The sequence below is a fragment of the Manis javanica genome, chromosome 2 (assembly GCF_040802235.1).
Source record: "Manis javanica isolate MJ-LG chromosome 2, MJ_LKY, whole genome shotgun sequence".
In the NCBI taxonomy this organism is placed as follows: domain Eukaryota; kingdom Metazoa; phylum Chordata; class Mammalia; order Pholidota; family Manidae; genus Manis; species Manis javanica.
Window position 1 is genome coordinate 226,380,567 of NC_133157.1, and position 18,975 is coordinate 226,399,541.

Here is an 18,975-nt window from a genome sequence, read left to right on the forward strand (position 1 = left end):
GCGTGCGCGAGTCCGGCGTGCGCGCCCCAGGGGCGGGCGAGTGGCGCCGGCAGGAGCGCGCCCGTCGCAAGATGGCGGCCGCCATGCTAGGCCCCGGGCCTGTTTGTGCGCAGCGGGCGGTGGCGGCGGCGCGGCCCCGGCGGCAGCACTAGCCCGGCCCTCGGCCCCCGTCCTCGCTCGTCTCCTCCGCCTGTCCTCGCCTTGCCCGGCATGGATCTGCCCGTGGGCCCCGGCGCGCCGGGGCCCAGCAACGTCCCGGCCTTCCTGACCAAGCTGTGGACTCTCGTGAGCGACCCGGACACCGACGCGCTCATCGGCTGGAGCCCGGTGAGGGGCCGGGGCGCGTCCGCGGGAGGGCAGGGTGTGGGGCTGCGAGCCCGGGGTTTCGGAGGCGCAGCGTCGGGTCCTGCGCCGGGTCGGCCCCTGCCCACGCCCAGCAGCGCGCGCTGCGCGGCGGGCCTCGCCTCCGCCGGGCTCCGCTCGCTGTCGGACGGCTGCGCGAGTGTCCGTGCTGAGAACAAAAGCCAGCGCCGCCGCGAACACTGTGCCTCATATTTTCTCAGAGGAGTCATAGGGTGGTGCGGTCCGCGGCTTTTCGAAGAGAATCAGGACTTGGCGTGAGTCAGTGGGCGTTGCTCTAGTGCAAAAGGAAGGGAAGCGAAAACAAAGTAAAACGTCGTAAAGTCCGCGTAGACCTCGAGCCCTCCGTCCTGGGATCCCAGAGCCGAGTTTCCCAAAAGCGGCTTCGTTGTTCCTTACTCGCACGGAGGCCTTATGCACTTCCCCGTCTCCAGTTGCCTGGCAGCAGGCTTGTTTACGTGGTCCGACCCCGCAGGACCGGACAGCTCCGGTTTGCAAAGGTAAATCGGAAACTGCCTGCAGCTGGAGGTCGGAATCTGCCCCGCATCCCGGCTGTGACGTCGTGGCGGGGAGGCCGGGGCCGGCAGACGGGCGGCACCGGCCCTGCAGAGCCTCCGGGCCCCTCCAGGCGTGCTTGGCTCCTAAGGGTCAAAATGCGGGTTTCTCGGTCCGTACTGAGTTCTTGCCTTCTTTGCACTGAAGCCCTTAGGGATGAAGAGAAGTCTGGTGGAAGCTAGCGCCGAGCGGCAGGCCAGGGGCTCTGCTTTTGGGCGGTGGTTTGCCGAAGCTCTTTCGACTCTTCCTGAGGAGTGTTGGGGAGTACAGGAATCAGAGATCGTGCAGCTTCTTGTTGGAGATAGTTTGTGTTGGTCCCGGTGACATCTCCGTGTGGGCGCCCTTCACTCGGTAGTGCCCGTTCACGGTGGCGTGAGTCCTCGTGTCACCACCATCCCACATTCTAGGCCTGGAACTTTCCTGATGAAAGGGAATCACCCCACGTTCCTGTCGCCCTCTGCCCCTCTCCGCCTCCTTTCCCTCTCTCCCAGGAAGCACTGTTGCCCAGCTCAGGGGCCCCGCTGATCCCCAGGATCCCCCAGGCCTAGCCCCACCAGGGTGAGTCCTCCTGCCTCTTAAGCCGCTTGCTGTTTCTGCGCAAGGATCGAGAGGCACGCATGTGAGGTGCCATCAGCGTGCCCCTGCAGGACCCGCAGCTTGATTTCTGGCTGAGGCCTCAGAGCAAGGAAGTCATGTCAGGCCTGTGACAGCCCCCATTCACAGTGGCCGCATCACCCATGAGCGCTGTGGGCACACTCTCCCGGCGGGGTGGGGAGGCCGGAGAGCCAGCTGGAGTGCAAGTGATCTATCCTACCTGGTTTGTACACAGGCTGAGCAGGGGCAGCTGGTGCAGGACACATTGGTGGGGGCGGGTACACTAGCTCAACAGTAAAAGGAAGCCCTTTCTGGGGTTGCCCAAGGGGCTGCCGAGTGCCTGATCTCAGGTGAGTAGGCAAGGGCTTTCGAGAGATGCAGCTCCTCCCTAGACAGGTCCTGGAGAACCTTGCAGCTGCCACTGCCCTTGGGAGGGGATCTGGTGACCATGACTGGCTGGAATGCCACAGCTGTCCCTGCCTACAGCCTGTGCTGTTCCCCTTGCCTGCCACGCTCACTGGGACACTCCACGAATCAGCCTGTCTGGCCAAAGGGTTAGGTTGGATATGGCCAGGGTAACGAGGGGCACAGTTTAAGGGGCACTTCTTTAAGCCCGTCTGTACTTAGAGGCTCTGAGAGTGAGGGCCCCCTTAAATTTTGGCTTCTGGGACCTCTCTGGCCTCATCCTCATCCCAGTTTGATCAATACAATTCTCTAATTTTGGGGAGCAGGAATGATCCTTGTGGGGGCTGGGAGGACCCCAGAGACCTAGGAACTGGAGGTTGCCAAGGCCAGAGCCCATCCCAGGCAGCCTGGATGAGTGCCTCTGGCAGAGGGCCACTGGAGGGGCCAGGGCAAAGCTGTTCCTACAGTTAGGCTGCCTCCCGACGTGGGCGTTCAAGGGATTGGCCTGGTCGAACCTGAACTCAGAGCCAGCCATGGGCTGTTTCCAGAGCTCTCTTGGCAGGCAGGGCCACTCCTTCCCTGGCTCCAGAGCTGGGGGTGGGGGGCACGCCTGCCGAGTCGTCCTCAGACAGCCACCAGGACCTAGCAGGTCCTCTGGGTCCCGCCCTTGGGGACCTGACCATTGACCTGAAGTGCCAAAGGAGCACACCCTGCAGGTCACTGCACGCCGGCGGCAGGCTGGGAGATGTGCTGCGGGCCCGAGGCTCTGGTGCGTCCCTGAGCCTGGCTGCAGTAACAGCTGCCAGATGCTGGCATGGTTGTCCTTGTTCAGTCCTCACATGAGGCGCCAAAGCTAAGCCTTCTCGTGTCAGTATTGCTCCATGCTCAGCTGTGCGAGGAGGTGACGAGCAGCCATTTTATAGATAAGAAAAGTGAGTCCCAAAGACATTAAGAAACTTAACAAAGTAAGAGCTAGAAAATGGTGACACCAGCTCAAGTGCGCGTGCTCTCACTGACGCCCAGCTGTTGCTCCCCGCCCGCCTTTGCCAGGAAGCTCCGTGTTTTCTGAGCGAGCATCAGAGGCCCCCGCTTCCATGCCCACTGCGTCAGCTCTAACTCCCACCCCGCCTGTTTCCTTAGTTGGGCCCCAGCCACACCTGGACTGACTGGCACCATGGGCATCCACAGGCAGAGTCGTATTTCGGGTTTTTACCTGAGAGTTCCCCTTTTCTCCCTGCTGTAAAGATACACAGATGTAGACACAGACGGATGGATGACAGGCAGAGGTCTATAAACAGCAGGCTCTGTGCTGTCCTCCCACCCAGAGTGGCGAGTCAGGCAGGGGTGTGGTAAGGGGGTCCCAGAGCACAGGTCTCAGAAGGGGCTGGAGGTCTGGGCTGCCGTGGCCACTGGAAGGAGGGTGGATGCCCACAGCACACCCATGCCTGCTGACTCCACAGGACCATGTGTGCTCAGAATTCTTTATTAAGGTGCTGGGGAGAGGTCAGTGGGGCTGCAGGACCCGCTCTGGAGTGAGTGTCACAAGGGGTGGTGCCAGAGCCCTATCCATGTAGACCCCTGCACCTCTGATTGCAAGGTGTCCTTACAAGCTGTGAAAGGAGGGAAGCGGGCCCTGGCTGCCTGCCAGCTGCCACTATTTCCCCTGCTGGACGCTGATGGCCACAGAGCATCACCTACTGGCATGTGCTCTGTTGGGCCCATAGATGCCCAGTGCGGGGGCCAGTAGCTACAGAGTAGGAAGATGGTTTGTCACCGTTTGTAACTGAAGCTAATTTGAACGGAAAGCAAGGGAATGACATGACGGTGCTCTCAGGTGAGGACAGGCTAAGGGCAGGGAGGAGGGGTAGAATCGGCCCCCCACTTTGTTCGTCCATCACCTCACTCTTCAGACTGAACTCAGTGTCCTCGTGCTCCCGGCCACACGCTCACACTCCTGAGCACATGTTCCTGGATTCCAGGGAGCGGTCAGCCAGCTGTGTCCAGGAGACCAGAGCACATCACAGACTCGTCTTTGGGTTGGCGTTCTGGGGAGACACATGGGAAGTGCAGGTGGCCCCTCGTGGAATGCAGTGGTTTATAGTCCTTTTGGGTCATGGAGCCCTTTGAGAAACTATTCAAAGACAGAGACACTATAAAAGTGTACATACACGCAAGATTCTGTATACATTTCAGGTTGTTTGTCATACTGTAGAAAATAGAGCCACAGGCTCCGAATCTACAATAACACTTTGCATTCAACAAGAATTACATTTCAGAAAACAGCATTGCTCACCAGCCACACAATCACTTTTCCCTGGCCCTCCCCCATTTCCAGTCACAGATTTTCATCATGTCTGAGGATAAGCCAAGACCTCTCCAGGAACTGTCTGTGGTAAGAGAAGGAAGGACCTTGAAACAGTGAGGCGGGGAGACAAACACTGGATTTTGTGATGGATTTGCCAGCTGACCCTCTCCAGCTCCTGAGGGCCCTTAATGTGGGGCCTGCAGGCCCTGTTCAGCAGGACCTCACTCTTGAACATAGTTTAGGATTAGAGAACAGGAGGGTGGGTGAGCCACACAGGGGCCCAGGCTTTCCTCCTGAAGGTGGTTTTCAAACTCCCATGCAGAAGGGGGAACCTAGCAGAGCGTGGACTTCAGAGACACTGAGGCAGCTAGAACTGGGAGTAGGGACTGCTCTAAGAGAGGGCTCCAGGAGTGCCTGGGAGCCTCTTGGGTCTTTGGCTAAGTGCTGGCCTGCCCGTCCACAAAATGAGACCTGTGAGGCTGGCCTGAGGGCCTGCCAGGGAAAGAGCAGCCCTGGGCAGCCCCCATGGGCCACCACCAGCGTACACAGGGCCTGAGAAGAGAGGCTGCTTTGCACACAGCATCCAGCAGAGACCCCAGAAGAGCCACAGATTGGAAGTGGGCTGAGCGCCCCAGAGAAAGGCTGCTCCACAGGCAGCATGACCAGCATGGACACAGTCCTCAGAAGGGTCAAGCCCATCTGTGTGGAACTGAACTTCTTGCCAGACTGAGAACTCAGCACCCTTGAAAAGAAGAAATAGACAGGAAGTGAGACAGGGCTCCCCATGCCAGGGCCCAGCCACAAGTGGTAGATGACCTGACAGCGGGGAGAGCTGCCCTCTGGCCAAGGAGGGAGCATCACAGTCATGGGCCAGGGGTGACGGCATTAGCCATCAGGGACACTGGGACTGTTACAGAGACGCTCCGCAGGCTCAGGAGGTAAAGCGGAAACGTGAAGACAGAGAAACAGATGATGTGGGAAGAAAGTAAGTTGAACAAAATGTCACTGGAACAAGTCTGTCATGCAGAATTCCAAATTATTTCTATAGATGCCTCTCCTTCCAAGGTGACACGGAAGTCCCCCCTTAAGTGTGGGCTGCACATAGTGACTTCCAAGGAGCACAGGATGGAAGAAGGGTGGGGGGTCACTGTGCAGTGGAGACACCTGACAGACATGGCCTCAGCCCTAGGACGTGGTGAGTCAGCTTGACAGCAGGTGGCCTGATGCAGTGTGGCAAGAAAGCCACCCCACCTTTGGGTCTTCCTCCCAGAAACTTACAGGGCCCCAACTAATCATGAGAAAAACAAATCCTCATTGAAGGACATTCTACAAGGTACCAGACCAGTACTCCCCAAAGCCGTCAAGGCCATGGAAAACCAGGAAGTCAGGCTGTCAAAAGCCAACAGGAATACAAGAAGACCTGACTGTAACGTGATGTAATGTATAATGTAGTATCTTGGGTGATATCCTGGAACAGGATATTAGGAAAAACTAAGAAAATATGAATAAAATAGGGACTTGAGTTGGTAATGATGAGGATCCCACTTTTAGAAAGTCTGCCTCATGCCACCTCACTTCTGCGGGACAACTGCATCAGCACCTGTTCTGCCAAGCGGAAGAAATCTGAGCAGTGCCGCTCACCTTTATGAGAAAAGCACAGAAGGGAAGGTGGCATTCGGAGTTGGGTTTGTGCTGAGCCTTGCAGAGGCACACCCTGAGCAGGGAGAGTGCCCCGCCCGGCTACCCCCCACCCCCAACCTGTCAGCATCGCAACTCTAGGCCTCAGCGCTTTACATGGTGTCTGTGAGCAGCCGACTTTATCTGGTTTATTTTGTCTCAGGTAGCAAGGTGTGCCCTAAGGTGTCAGCAATATTTTATGGTTTACAGTGCATAAACTTTATATATACCATAACCAACAGTTAATGGTAATTGTCAATTAGCTTTAGGCATTTTGGCTTATGAAAGGTTTTATAGGAACACTCTATTTTTGGACAGTGGGAGAAATGTGTGTATTGATTCATGGCATCTGGCCAATGCAGGGTGTTAAAGTAGGGGACCTGGGTGCAGGCTGTATGGGAACTCCATAGTGTCTTCCCAACTTTTCTGTAAATCCAGAATTATTATAAAATTAAAAGTTTATTTTTATAACTCACTGGAGGAGAGTAACAGCAGATTAGAAACTGCAAGAAAAAAAACAAATCGCTGAAGTAGAAGAGCAACAGAAAGTATCCACAGAGATGCACAGAGAAGAAAAAGACTGAAGAAAACGAGTCGCACCTCCTGGGGATGATGTCACACGACTGAAGTTGCAGAATAAAGGTGGAAAGAGAATGTTTAGAAATTATGATCAAAATTTTTCCCCGATTTTTTCAAAGCTGTAAACCCACAGATCCAAGAATTTCAGTGATTCCCAAGGAGGTTAAGTAGAAAAAACATACCAAGAAGGCTTATCACTATCCAATCACTGAAAATAGGTGAAGAGAAAAATCTTACAAGCAGCCAGAAAAATGGAACTGTGCACAAGAGAGCAGAGATGATGGTGCGGCCGGCGTCTCAGGAGTGACTGTGGGACGGGAGGTGGGGAGGGGCTCCCCAGACGAGAGTCCGGTCGGCAGCCAAAACTCAGTGCAGTTCACCGACAGGAAAGAAACCGGCATCTTGGCAGAGGGAGAAGCAGCGTCTGACACGGTCGAACGTCCATTTCATGATGGGTGTCACCGAAACGGGAAGGCGGATTCTTCGGTCTGATAAAGAGCATCTACAAAAAAGCTACAGCTGACACTGTTCTTGATGGTAAGAAACCAAGTACTTTCCCCCAAGACTGGAGAAGAAGGCAAGGGTGTCTGCTTTCAGCGCTTCTCTCTACCTGGTCAGGCAAATAAATGAGTAAAAGACCGACAAAGATCAGAAAGTCTGTTTCCATTCACAGGAAACATCATTTACTTAGAAAATCCCAAAGAATCTACAAAGAAGTTATTAGAACTAATAAATGATGTTAGGATTTAAGGTCAATATAGGGAAATTATATTTCTACATATTAGCAGTGAACTATTGAAATATTTACAATAATACCAAAAAACACAGAATAGTGGTTGTATTATCTGTTGCTGTATAACCGTTTAGCTCCAAATTTAACTGCTTAAAACAGCTACTGTTTCCAAGAGGCACAGACTTCCTCTGGCTCGGTACCTCCTGAGGCTGAGGGGCCCGATACCCAGCTCGCTCGAGTGGCTGTCGGCAGGAGACCCCCACTCTTGACAGTGTGGGCCTCAGAGCCGCCACGGCATGTCAGCTTGCCTCTCCCAGAGCAGGGGCCCGAGAGGGCAGCAGCCCAAGGTGGCTTCTGTGATGTGGCCAGAGCATCACTGCATCTGGGTGCTCTGGTCGCAGGGCAGCCTGGTGTGTCGTGGAAGGAGGCAGTACCAGCCGCAAATGCTGGAAGTGGGCTCGTTGGGGGCTGTCTGTAGGCTGGTTCTCTCAGGGCAGATCCTGCAAAATATATGTGTAGTTTATGCACTGGAAACGATAAAACATTGCCGAGAAAAATTAAAGGGGACCCAAGTAAATGAGAAATATCATGGTTATAAACAGAAGGCTCAATGTTAGGTAAGATGAAAATGGATACACAATCCCAGTGACATCCCAGCAGGCTTTTTTGTAGATATTGGTAAGCTGATCCTAGAGTTTATGTGAAAAAGCTAAGCCAAACATTCTCAGTGGAGAGGAGCCGAACTTCTTTTTGAAGGAGGACAAAATTCAGAGACTCACTCTCTCATTTTAAGACTCACTATAAAGCTATAACAACACTGAATGATGTTGGCTTAACTGTAAACATGTATGTAAATGGAACCGACTGGAGAGGCCAGAAATAGACCTGTCCATTGAAAGTTAATTTATTTTTGATGAAAGTGCCACTCAAAGTGAATGGAGAAAGAACAGTCTTTTTGACAAAGGTGTTGAAACACTTGGATACCCACCAGTTAGCACAAATGTGAGCCTGTCCCTCAGGCCATATGCACATCAAACTGAAAGACTAAAATGTTAGAGCTAAAACTATAAAACTTCTAAAACGGAAGAGCCCAGACACAAATATTTATAGCACTTTTATGCATAATATGCAGAACAGGACACAACCCAGATGCCCATGCCTGGCAAGTTGATAAACTGTGGGACATCCCTACCATGGAGTACCCCTCAGCATTTAAGAGGGACAGACAGCTCACCCATGCAACACTGTGGCCGCATTGCAAAGGTATCACCAGATACCAGAAGGCCACAGATTCTGACTCTATCTACCTGACCTTCTGGCAAGGGCAAGACGCTGGGGACAAAAATCACCAGCGGCTGCCGGCGATGGCTGTGAGGGGACGCAGGGCAACTTGGAGGTGACAAAGGCATTTTTTCTTTCTTGCTTGTGGCAAACAACTATGTCAAAAATTGATCAAGCTATATGCACTTAAAATGGTAAACCTGACATTGATTGTACCTTCCGTTTTAGACATATGGGGGGCAGTTTCCCTGATAGCCAGCTGTGTAGAGATGCCAGTCAGGGGTGATGGAGTTCAGCAAATAATGTGTCCTAGGGATGAGACAGGACATGGTTTCAGTCACATGGATGGAGGGTGGATGCCACCTGGGGAGACTGAGGCACAGTGCAGCCTGGTGAACAGCAAGACCAAGAAAGAGCATGCAGCCCCGTAAGAAGCTGTTTCTTCCCTCTGAGAGGGTCTCCATCTCCTGTGCCACAGACATTGACCAGCAGTCCACCAAACACCTGCTCTCTGAAATGTGTGAGATCCACCGAAAGCAGTGCTTATAGGGAAATTATTCCGTTAAGTGGCAACATTAGAAAGTAAGCATGGCTCCCCAGTTTCCACCTAAGTAGGAAAAGAAGAGTAAAGTAAACCCAACGCAGGCAGAAAGAAGGAAATAAAGACAACAGAAGAAATTAATAACATTGAAAAAGTAAAACAAGGTAAATGAATTAAAAAGCTGATTCTTTGAAAAGATCAAAATTGGTCATTTGTAGCATGACTGACAAAAAGAGAAGACATAAATTACCAATATAATGAACAAAAAGGATATATCACTACAGACTCCACAGACAGTAAGAGAATTCCTTGAAAACTCACCCAAGCTGAACCAGATACCCTTACTGGTCCTGAATCTGTTAATGAAATTTGATTCCTAGTAATAAATTTTGCTAAAAGGAAATCTACAGGTCCAAATTATTTCACTGGTAAATTCAAACATTTGGAGAAGAAATAACACAAACACAGTCTTTTCCAGAAAAACAGGAGAGTATACTTTGCAACTTATTTGATGAGGCAAGCACTACCCTGATACCCAAACTACACAGAAACAGTCCAAGAAAGCTACAGGTCAGTATCCTTCATAACGTCTTTATAAAATAATAGCAAATCAAATTCAGCGATATAAAAAGAATAATGTCACAACAAATGGGATTTATCCCAGGAATGCCGGGACGGTTCAGTTTTAATCAATACAACCCACCGTGTTAACAATCTAAGGCAGAAAAACCACATGACCATATTTTTTGATACAGAAAAAGCATTTGACAAAACTTGACATTCACAACCATAATGTTTAAAATATATATACACCTTGGGAAACTAGAAATAGCAGGGAACTTAGCTTGATACAAAAGGGTGCACAAAAAACTACACCTGATCTCATACCTAATAGTAAGAGACTGGGTGCTTCCTTCTGAGGCCAGAACAAGGCCCAGTGACTTGTTTTCACCAGTTCTAGATACACGGAAGTCCCATCCAGTACATTAAGACAAGAAAAAGAAGTTAAAGGAATATATATTGGAGAGGAAGAAATAAAATTCTCCTTATTCACAGATAACATGATTATCTACATAGCAAATCCTAACAAATCTACAATAATATTCCTAGAATTAAATACTGGGTTTTGCAAGGTCACTAGATACAAAGTCAACACACAAAAATTTGTTGTATTTCTAATGAACAATGTGAAGTTGGTTTTGTAAAAATATTTGCAATTGCTCGAAAAAAATTAACTATTTAAATATAAGCCTAATAAAACACACATGGACCTGTGTGACAAAACTATAAAATTACAGAAACACTTTTAACAGAGAGCAGCATCGACTAAAGGAAAGGGAGAAGCATGCGATGTCTATAGATTCTTTCTCCAGGCACACTGGGGGCATTTTCAGGCCGTAATTCTCTGTTCTGGCACATTCTCTCCCTCCTGGTGGTTCTTCTATGGCCTGTGTGCTGGCACGTGTATTTGAGGCCCCTTTCTTTTTTCTTTTTGCTGTTTTCCCTCTGTTTTTAGGTTCCATGACCTGCCAGCTATTTTCACTTTCACTGGTCCTGCCCGCTCCTGTCGCTGTGGTGTCCTCCCGGTGAACTCTTCATCTTGGTCCTTGTGCATTCGGCCCCATGACGTCCATCTGGGTCCCTGCGGCTCCTCCTCTTGGTGGTGGTGCTCTGCGACGAGACGCTGTCTCCCCACTGCCTTTATGTCATGATTCCCTTCGGTCCTTTGAACACATTTATAATGGCTTCTCCCAGTCTGGGTTGAATCTGGCAGCTCGTCCATTTTGCAGGCAGTTTTGCTGCTTTCTCTTTTTTCCCCTGTGGGTCACACTTTACTGTGTTACATGTCCTGTAATTTTGTTGAAAAACTACGTTAGGTAGTGGATCGCAGTACTTCCAGGTGACCCCCACCCCTGTAGTTTTTGGCCGGTTTGGCGGTTTTGCGGCCAGGCTGGGCAATTCGAGCGAAGTCTGCCTCCCCCCTGGTCTGCGGGCTACTGTCTCCTGGCGCCAGACCACCTTCAGGCCCTGTGATCACTGCCTCGCTGTTCTGCTATCAGCAGAGCCTCGGGGCACAGATTGTTCGGGCATCTGGTGCAGTTAAATTTCAGCGGTGGTAGTTTTTGAGGTCAGTCTTTAAGGTTTCTAATGACCCCGGAAGGGCGCTTAGCTGTCTATTTCCTGTGAACAATTGGCCATGGTTTAGCTTATTGCCCGTAATGTAGAGGTGCTACTGTTTTCAAGAGCACCCTCAGGCTTGAACTTCCCCATACTTTGTTTCAAGTAAAGTGAACTCCCTTGCGAGAGCTTCAGCCGCTCTCTTTCCTTGGACTGCACCTCCCCTGGGCAAATTCTCTGAGCCCCCACTCTGGGCCCCGGGCCTGGAGGAAGCCTGTGGTCTCGGCCACCTCCCCTGGCGTGGCTGCTCCCTGCAGGTGTTCTCTGGAGTGAGAGCATTTGGGGCCCAGGATTCTCAGCTGCCATGCCAGGGACAGAGCCTCCATTCTGTGGGTGGGATCAAGTGGAGACAAGGACCCCCCAACCTCTTGGTTGGAATCAACAGGAATTTAGCCCCTTCAGCTTGGAGATGGTGGCCTGCCCCTCCCAATGAGGTACTTTAAGCTTTGATTGGAAACTGAGGGGAGCAGAATCCCCATCTTCTCAGCCACCCCTTCTGAGTGTACTGGGGTGAGGAGGAGGAAGCAGGTCGTGGCTCAAAGGCTTCAGACTCAGTGTTCCTACAGGTACCCTTGAGGAAGGATTCATTCATTAAATACTTCTAGGACAATTTCCAGTGACTAAATGATTGAATGACTTTGCTTGTTTCATTGGTAGTGGTTCAGTGGGTCTCCTCACACCGCCATCCCAGAAGTGGAAATTGCTCCTTCGTTTTCGAAGGACTATGTGCTGGACGTAGAATTCTTGGTTGACAGGTTTTTTTCTTTAATTCAGCACTTTTAATACATCACCCCACTGCCTTCTAGCCTCTGTGCTTTCTGATTAGAAACCTGCTGTTGATCTCATTAAGGATTCCTTATACATAAGTCTACTCTTTCTTGCTGCTTTCAAGATTTTCTTTTGGATTTTTGCTTCGTTGATTAGGAACTATCTAAGTGTGAATCTCTTGAGGTTTTATCTTGGAGTTTGCTTAGCTCTCTGGGTGATTTTCATCAAATCTGGGGTGTGGGGTTGTGGCCAGTTACTTCTTCATACGTTCTTTGTTCTCTCCTTCTGGGACTCCCATTATGCATATGTTGGTGTTGGGTATTATCTCACATGTTTTTGAGGCTCTGTATATTTTTCTTCATTCTTTTTTCTTTGTTTCTCAGACTGGATAATCTCAGTTGAACTATCTTCATATTTACTGATTCCTTCGTTTCCCTGCTCAGATCTGCTTGTGAGCCCCTCCAGTGAATTTTAAATCCAAGTTGTTACACTTTTCAACTTGAGAATTCTGACTTGGCTCTTTTTTTATAATTTCTTTATTCTCTCTCATTCTCATGCTTTCCTTTATTTCTTGAGATGCTGTTTCATTTTGTTCTTTGAACATATTTAAAGTACAGTTAAAGTCTTAGTTTAGTAAGTCTGAAACCTGAGCTTCCTTAAGGGACAGTCTGTTGATTGCCTTTTTCCAGTATATGGGCCAGACCTTGGTTTCTCTGCATGTTTCTTTTGTTGCTGTTTGTTTGTTTAGTGGTTTTTCTGAACTGATTCTGGACAGTTTGTATTTGTTGTTTGTGGCCACTGAAGTATTTGCAGTCAGGTAGTGAAAAGAGCAGATTCCCTTTAATGCTTGGAACCAGAAAATCTCCCAGTCTTTGTTGTAACACTTATCCAGGCAGTTGACAGCTTTTCTTTACTGCCTTCTTCCTGCTTCCTCAGAGCCTCAAAGTCAGGCAGATGTGAAAGCTTGGGGCTTTCGGGGGGCTTCCTGAGGCTGCACACAGCTGTGCACATGCATGTAGCTGCTGGGTTCCCAGAAGCACTCTGGAGCTCGATGTCTTATTCCCCAGCCCTGCCTTTTAAGCGTTCTGGTCAGGCTATTGTTGCCCCCATGTTTTAGGCAGGCACAAAGTTTATGAATTGCCTTTTGATGTTTACAACAAACAGCCCTAGGGAAAAGGCTTTTCATCCTGGGAGAGCTTTGGAGTGAGTCATACCAGGACAGCCTTGCAAGTGGGATCTTCCAAGGAGCTGCCAGACAGGTCAAGTGCTAGTTGTCTGGGGACAGGGCTCAGGCATAAGGACAGGAGAAAGCAGAATGACCACCATGGTGCAGGCCAGAACTGGAGCTCTGCCCTTCAACATGTGCGAGGGGGACACTGTTTCAGGCACCCTTAACAGGTCCACAGCACCGCGCCCCCACCCCATGGACACTCGCAGGGCTCTCTGGCCCCTGCCTCAGTGCCCTCCCACCAGCTCTTAGACTGAGGTCAGGAAAGACATGAGGGTAGTGTACAGTTTTTTTTATAATCTATTTCTTGTCTCAGATACAAAAAAAAAGGAAGGTTGCCTTTCTGAACACAGCTGTGTGTTTTCCTCCACAGTAACTGAAATTAGGTTCCCATTTTCTTGGCTGCCTCAATTTGGAGTCTTCTTTTAGAAAAAATGTGCTGATTAAAGCCAAAGGGGGATCCCTGAACAATGGGTCTGAAGCGCTGCAGAGTTCATGAATGTAACTCAGTGTCCAGGAACCTGGGACCTGGTTCCGTCACCCAGTCCTGGGCCCCAGCCAGGCTGCAGGTCCAGGTTCTAAGGCTGGGGGCAGCAGGCTGGTGGTCCCTCTGGCGAGCTCTGCCTCCTGCCAGCCCCCTTCATGGCCACATGTGACATCCATGTCTCCTGCAGGGTGGGAACAGCTTCCACGTGTCTGACCAGGGTCAGTTTGCCAAGGAGGTGCTGCCCAAGTACTTCAAGCACAACAACATGGCCAGCTTCGTGCGGCAGCTCAACATGTGTGAGTGCAGCGCACAGGGCCCCAGGGAGGGGGGTGTGCACTGCCGGGCCCCTGCATGTTGGCCAGCGCCTGATCCGCATCCCAGTGCTCCTGGGGGCTGAGCACGGGTGCCTCTCCCCCAGGAGTCGGGTCCTCTGGGGAAGAGCTCCGGAAGCCCCAGCTGGATGCAGCTGCACACAAGGAGGAGGGGGTGTTGGGACATGGGGTCTCTCTGAAACCAGGGCCACCCAGCCACTGCATGCAGGCCATCTTTAAGGGCTGTGCGGGGTGTGACCAGGTGGTGGCCAGGCTGTAGTGGGGAGTCTGGTCCCCCCAGCCCTGAGGCAGGGCCACCCCCGTGTCCCATCATGTACAGATGGCTTCCGGAAGGTGGTCCACATCGAGCAGGGTGGCCTGGTCAAGCCTGAGAGGGATGACACTGAGTTCCAGCACCCGAGCTTCCTGCGTGGCCAGGAGCAGCTACTTGAGAACATCAAGAGGAAAGTGACCAGCGTGAGTAGCCCATCTGCCACCCTTGTCCTCACGGCTCCCTCAGGCTACGCTCCTGCTGGCTGGGCCATGCTGAGCCCTCTCCTGTTGGGAAACCCCTTGGCACTACGTTACATCCCAGGCCCTCCCCTCTTCCTTTGGGGTCCATCTCAATGACTGCTTTCCCTGGGGAACCAGGTGTCCACCCTGAAGAATGAGGACATAAAGATTCATCAGGACAGTGTCACCAAGCTGCTGACCGACGTGCAGCTGATGAAGGGGAAGCAGGAGAGCATGGACTCCAAGCTGCTGGCCATGAAGCAGTAGGTCCTGCAGGTGGGGTGGGGCGGGCCACTGTACAAGGGGCGAGGGGGTCCCAGGAACAGCCAGGAAGGCAGGGCTGGGAACAGCCTGGTTGGAGGCCCCAGCCCCACCTGCCGGCTGGTAGATCCTCCAGCATGGAGCTAGTGTGACTCTGCTGCCCTCCGCGGGCTCCTCCCACCGTCCCCTGAGCACGTGCACATGCAGCCCTGCCGGCCAGGGTGGCCAGGCTTCTCACCCAATGGTGCCCTACCCTCCAGCCTGCCTCTGCCCGCCTTCTGCACAGATCGCACCTCTCCTGCCACCTCCCCCTGAGACCTAGAGAGCAGGAAACATTTGGAATTCCTTTTGGAACCCCCTGCTGCCCTTGAGGCATGTTTGGGCACCACATAACCAACCCTACGCTCCCCCCCCAAGCCAGGACCCCAAGGAAGCCTGGCCTGAGTCTCCTCCTGTGCTCCTGAGGGGCCTTGGGGACCCCTGGACTCTGACCCAGGTGGCCATCTCTGTTCGGTGTGGCCTCAGAGCAGAGGGGCAGGTCCCCCTGACCTGCGTGTCGTGGACAAGGCTGCCGGGCCCCCAGCTCTCCTCACACGGGGGCCCAACAGAAGCCAGTGGCCACGTGACACCTAGAGATGGTGCCAGGCGCGCTTGGTCTTCCAGGACATGGCTGCCTCTCCAGCCGAGGCATGAGCGTCTATTCCATGTTAAGAAGATACGGGGCCTGGGTGGGTGGGGCTGCTGGCCCACTGGAAGGACAGGCCGCCGCCTGCTCACAGGCCTGCTCACCCGGTAGGGAGGAAGTGCTCAGGGGCCCCTTAGGGCCACCTCTGAGCCACTGTCCCCCTGGCCTGCCCTCCTGCTCAGTCGGGGCAGAGATGACCGAGGGTGGGTGGCTGTGCTCAAGCATCTACCACCTGATGGCATCCAGAAAAGCCTCAGGAAGTCCCAGCAAGGATCCTGGGGTGCGCCCAGCACCCTGTGCCCTCCATCCTACCTTAGCCTCCAGCCCCTCCCTTGGTAGCCCCACAGCGAGGGGCCTCCCAGCTGGCCCCTGGAAATGCAGCAGAGCCAGCAGGGGTGGGGTGCCAGCAAGTCCTGGCCCTGGCCCATCACAGCCGGGCCCATAGCCCAGGGCCCCCAGACCCCGGCCCTCTAGTCATGCCTGGCCTATTGCAGTGAGAACGAGGCCCTGTGGCGGGAGGTGGCCAGCCTGCGGCAGAAGCATGCCCAGCAGCAGAAGGTCGTCAACAAGGTGTGCAGCGGCGGCTGGTGGGGAGGGAGAAGGGGGTCCCCTCTGCAGCCCAGCTGACCACACTTCTGCCCTGCAGCTCATCCAGTTCCTCATCTCGCTGGTGCAGTCAAACCGGATCCTGGGGGTGAAGAGGAAGATGTGAGCCAGCCGCTGGGGATGCCTGTCCCTCCGCATGGGGCCCGGCGCCCAGGCCACCTGGTCTGGGTGCCGTGTCCTGGGTGCCTGAGCCTGGAGAGGCAGCTAACCCCACCCCTTCCCCACAGCCCTCTGATGCTCAATGACAGCAGCTCGGCACATTCCATGCCCAAGTACAGCCGCCAGTACTCCCTGGAGCACATCCACGGGCCGGTCCCCTACTCGGTGAGCACCAGCTGCAACACGACTGGCCTGCATGGCAGGTGCCAAGGCGCACACCGCATGAGGCCCCTTCCGTTTGATGGCAGGCTCCGTCCCCGGCCTATGGTGGCTCCAGCCTGTACTCCCCAGATGCCGTCGCCAACTCTGGTCCTATCATCTCCGACATCACTGAGCTGGCTCCCAGCAGCCCCTTAGCCTCCCCTGGCGGTATCCTAGACGAGAGGTGGGGGCACATTACCCTTCTGGCAGGGGCGGGACAGGGTGGGACCTACAGAGGCGCCTGCTGAGGTGTGTGTCCCCTGCATGCAGGCCCCTGTCAAGCAGCCCCCTGGTGCGAGTCAAGGAGGAGCCTCCCAGCCCCCCTCGGAGCCCCCAGGTGGAGGAGGCCAGTCCTGGGCACCCGTCCTCCGTCGTGGAGATTCCCCTCTCCCCAACTGCCCTCATTGACTCCATCCTGCGAGAGAGCGAACCTGCCCCTGCAGCCTCTGTCACGGCGCTCCCGGGTGCGGGTGCCCTGCCCGCCTCACCCCCGCCTGCCCCAGCCCCCGAGAAGTGCCTCAGCGTAGCCTGCCTGGACAAGTGAGTGTGGGAGTGCAGCTGGGCCTCTGGCTCGGACAGTCCAGGGGAGCCGGCCAGGGCTGCCCCACAGCCTCAGGAATGAAGGGCATGTGGCAGCTGCTCCTTGGGTTGCCCTGGCTGCAGCTGTCACCACCCCCCAATAGCCCACTGGGCCCTTCACTGTGTCCTGTCCTGCCCAGCAGAGGCCCTGCCCGAGGCTGGGCAAGCAAGGGTGGGGGGCACAGAGCCCCCCGGCCCCCACCTGCTAGTGGGCGGCTCTTGTCTTCCTATCTTGCAGTTTGGCCCGCACTCCACAGATGCCTGGGGTCACCCGCCTCTTCCCCTGTCCCTCCTCCTCTCTGCATGGCCGAGTCCAGCCAGGGTTAGCGCTGTCCCCAATGGGGAGGGAGGGCCCCACCAGAACTCGGGCCCCTCCTCAGCCTCAGACCAGAGCCCAGCCTGGTGGTAAACACCGAGCCCTGCCTGGCAGAAGGGCACCCCGGGCCCTCTGCAGTGGGTGGCCTCCCAGCCAGAGGCCATTGCTGGTGCTGCCTGGGTCCCAGCTGCTGCACTTTGACTCAGGGTGGGGTACCTCCAGAGCTGGTTTGGCCATCCATGATGTCTCAGTCACAGCCACGAGACCCGGGTCTCTTTCCCACCATGCTCCAGGGGAGAGCCCCTTCCCTGTCCATGCCATCTTCCCATGCAAAGGCAAGACCTTGTCAAGCCACAGAGACTGTGCCCCCCTCCCATCTGAGTGGGAAGCCCCTCAGCATGTTGGTCCAGCCAGAAGTGCTGCCGAGGGCTCCCAGGGCCTCTCACTGAAGGAGAGCAGGCCTGGCTACTCTCCCCCAAGGCCAAGTGCCCTGGCCCTGCCCGTGCATACACTGACCCCAGGGCCCATTGCTGCCCTGCAAAGCGGGAGTTTGGGTGGGGTGGGGCCTGGCCGAGGGGAGCCCTTCTCTGGCTAGTGCCAACAGAAAGGCATCTGGTGGGGGCCCTAGGGCACCCATTCACATGCCCCACTTGCCCTGGCCAGGACTGAGCTCAGTGACCACTTGGACGCCATGGACTCCAACCTGGACAACCTGCAGACCATGCTGACGAACCATGGCTTCAGTGTGGACACCAGTGCCCTGCTGGATGTGAGTCCCACCCCACCACCTGCCCCACCCCTGCCTGCTCAGAGGCACAGCCTGACGGCCCTACCTTCCCTGCAGCTGTTCAGCCCCTCGGTGACAGTGCCTGACATGAGCCTGCCCGACCTTGACAGCAGCCTGGCCAGTGTGCGTAGGTGGGAGCAGGGTGGGGGCAGGGTGGGGTCAAACAGAGCCCTCACTGTACCCTCCCCACCTTGCAGATCCAGGAGCTCCTCTCCCCCCAGGAGCCCCCCAGGCCCCTTGAGGCAGAGAGCAGCAGCCCCGACTCAGGTGAGCCGAGCACCACCACCTCTCCACTCCGGCCCCACCCTCGCCCGCGCACTGACCTGGCCCCCGCCCCCAGGGAAGCAGCTGGTGCAGTACACGGCGCAGCCCCTCTTCCTGCTGGACCCGGGCTCCGTGGACGTGGGGAGCAGCGACCTGCCCGTGCTCTTCGAGCTGGGGGAGGGCCCCTACTTCTCTGAGGGGGAAGACTACACAGATGACCCCGCCATCTCCCTACTGACGGGCTCTGAGCCCCCCAGATCCAAAGACCCCACTGTCTCCTAGGGGCTGGCCAGCAGTGAGGCCCCAGCCCTGTGTGCCATGGCTTGCCTTGGGGCTTCCCAGCCACGCCTGGACTGACTGGCACAGCAGGCATCCAGAGTTGTTATTTTGGATTTTTACATGAAAGTTCCCCTTTCCCCCTCCCATAGAGATACACAGATATGGACAGATGGACAAATGACACAGGCAGAGGTCTATAAATGGCAGGCTCTACGCTGTTCTTCCTTGTCTTTGCTCAAACCCAGGGATGAGGTGGGCAGTGGTGTGGGAAGGGCACGGGTCTCAGGTCTGGAAGTCTGGGCTGTGGTGGCCACCTTGTGGGA

The 18,975-nt window shown here is 54.3% G+C and overlaps 1 protein-coding gene across 2 annotated transcripts; it reads left to right on the top strand.

Annotated features, from left to right (window-relative positions):
- Nucleotides 1-152: 152 nt before the first annotated feature.
- Nucleotides 153-18,865, top strand: HSF1 (heat shock transcription factor 1). 2 transcript variants are annotated; one of them, XM_037023357.2, is made up of 14 exons: nt 153-327; nt 13,879-13,987; nt 14,343-14,479; nt 14,654-14,778; nt 15,956-16,031; nt 16,108-16,169; nt 16,295-16,391; nt 16,475-16,611; nt 16,698-16,967; nt 17,245-17,328; nt 17,986-18,091; nt 18,167-18,232; nt 18,307-18,376; nt 18,450-18,865. In XM_037023357.2, the coding sequence occupies exons 1-14, from the start codon at nt 211-213 to the stop codon at nt 18,653-18,655; spliced, it is 1,662 nt and encodes a 553-aa protein (XP_036879252.1). In that variant the 5' UTR covers nt 153-210; the 3' UTR covers nt 18,656-18,865. The 2 variants fall into 2 exon arrangements, with proteins under 2 accessions (XP_036879252.1, XP_036879253.1); XM_037023358.2 differs by lacking the exon at nt 17,245-17,328.
- The last annotated feature ends 110 nt before the right edge of the window (nt 18,866-18,975 follow it).

Bases quoted from the DNA above. Each gene is read 5' to 3' on its own strand.
- HSF1 (XM_037023357.2), top strand. From the start codon at position 211: ATGGATCTGCCCGTGGGCCCCGGCGCGCCGGGGCCCAGCAACGTCCCG. The intron at 14,779-15,955 runs GTAGGTCCTGCA...GGCCTATTGCAG, and splicing joins AAGCTGCTGGCCATGAAGCA to TGAGAACGAGGCCCTGTGGC. The intron at 18,377-18,449 runs GTGAGCCGAGCA...CCCCGCCCCCAG, and splicing joins GAGCAGCAGCCCCGACTCAG to GGAAGCAGCTGGTGCAGTAC.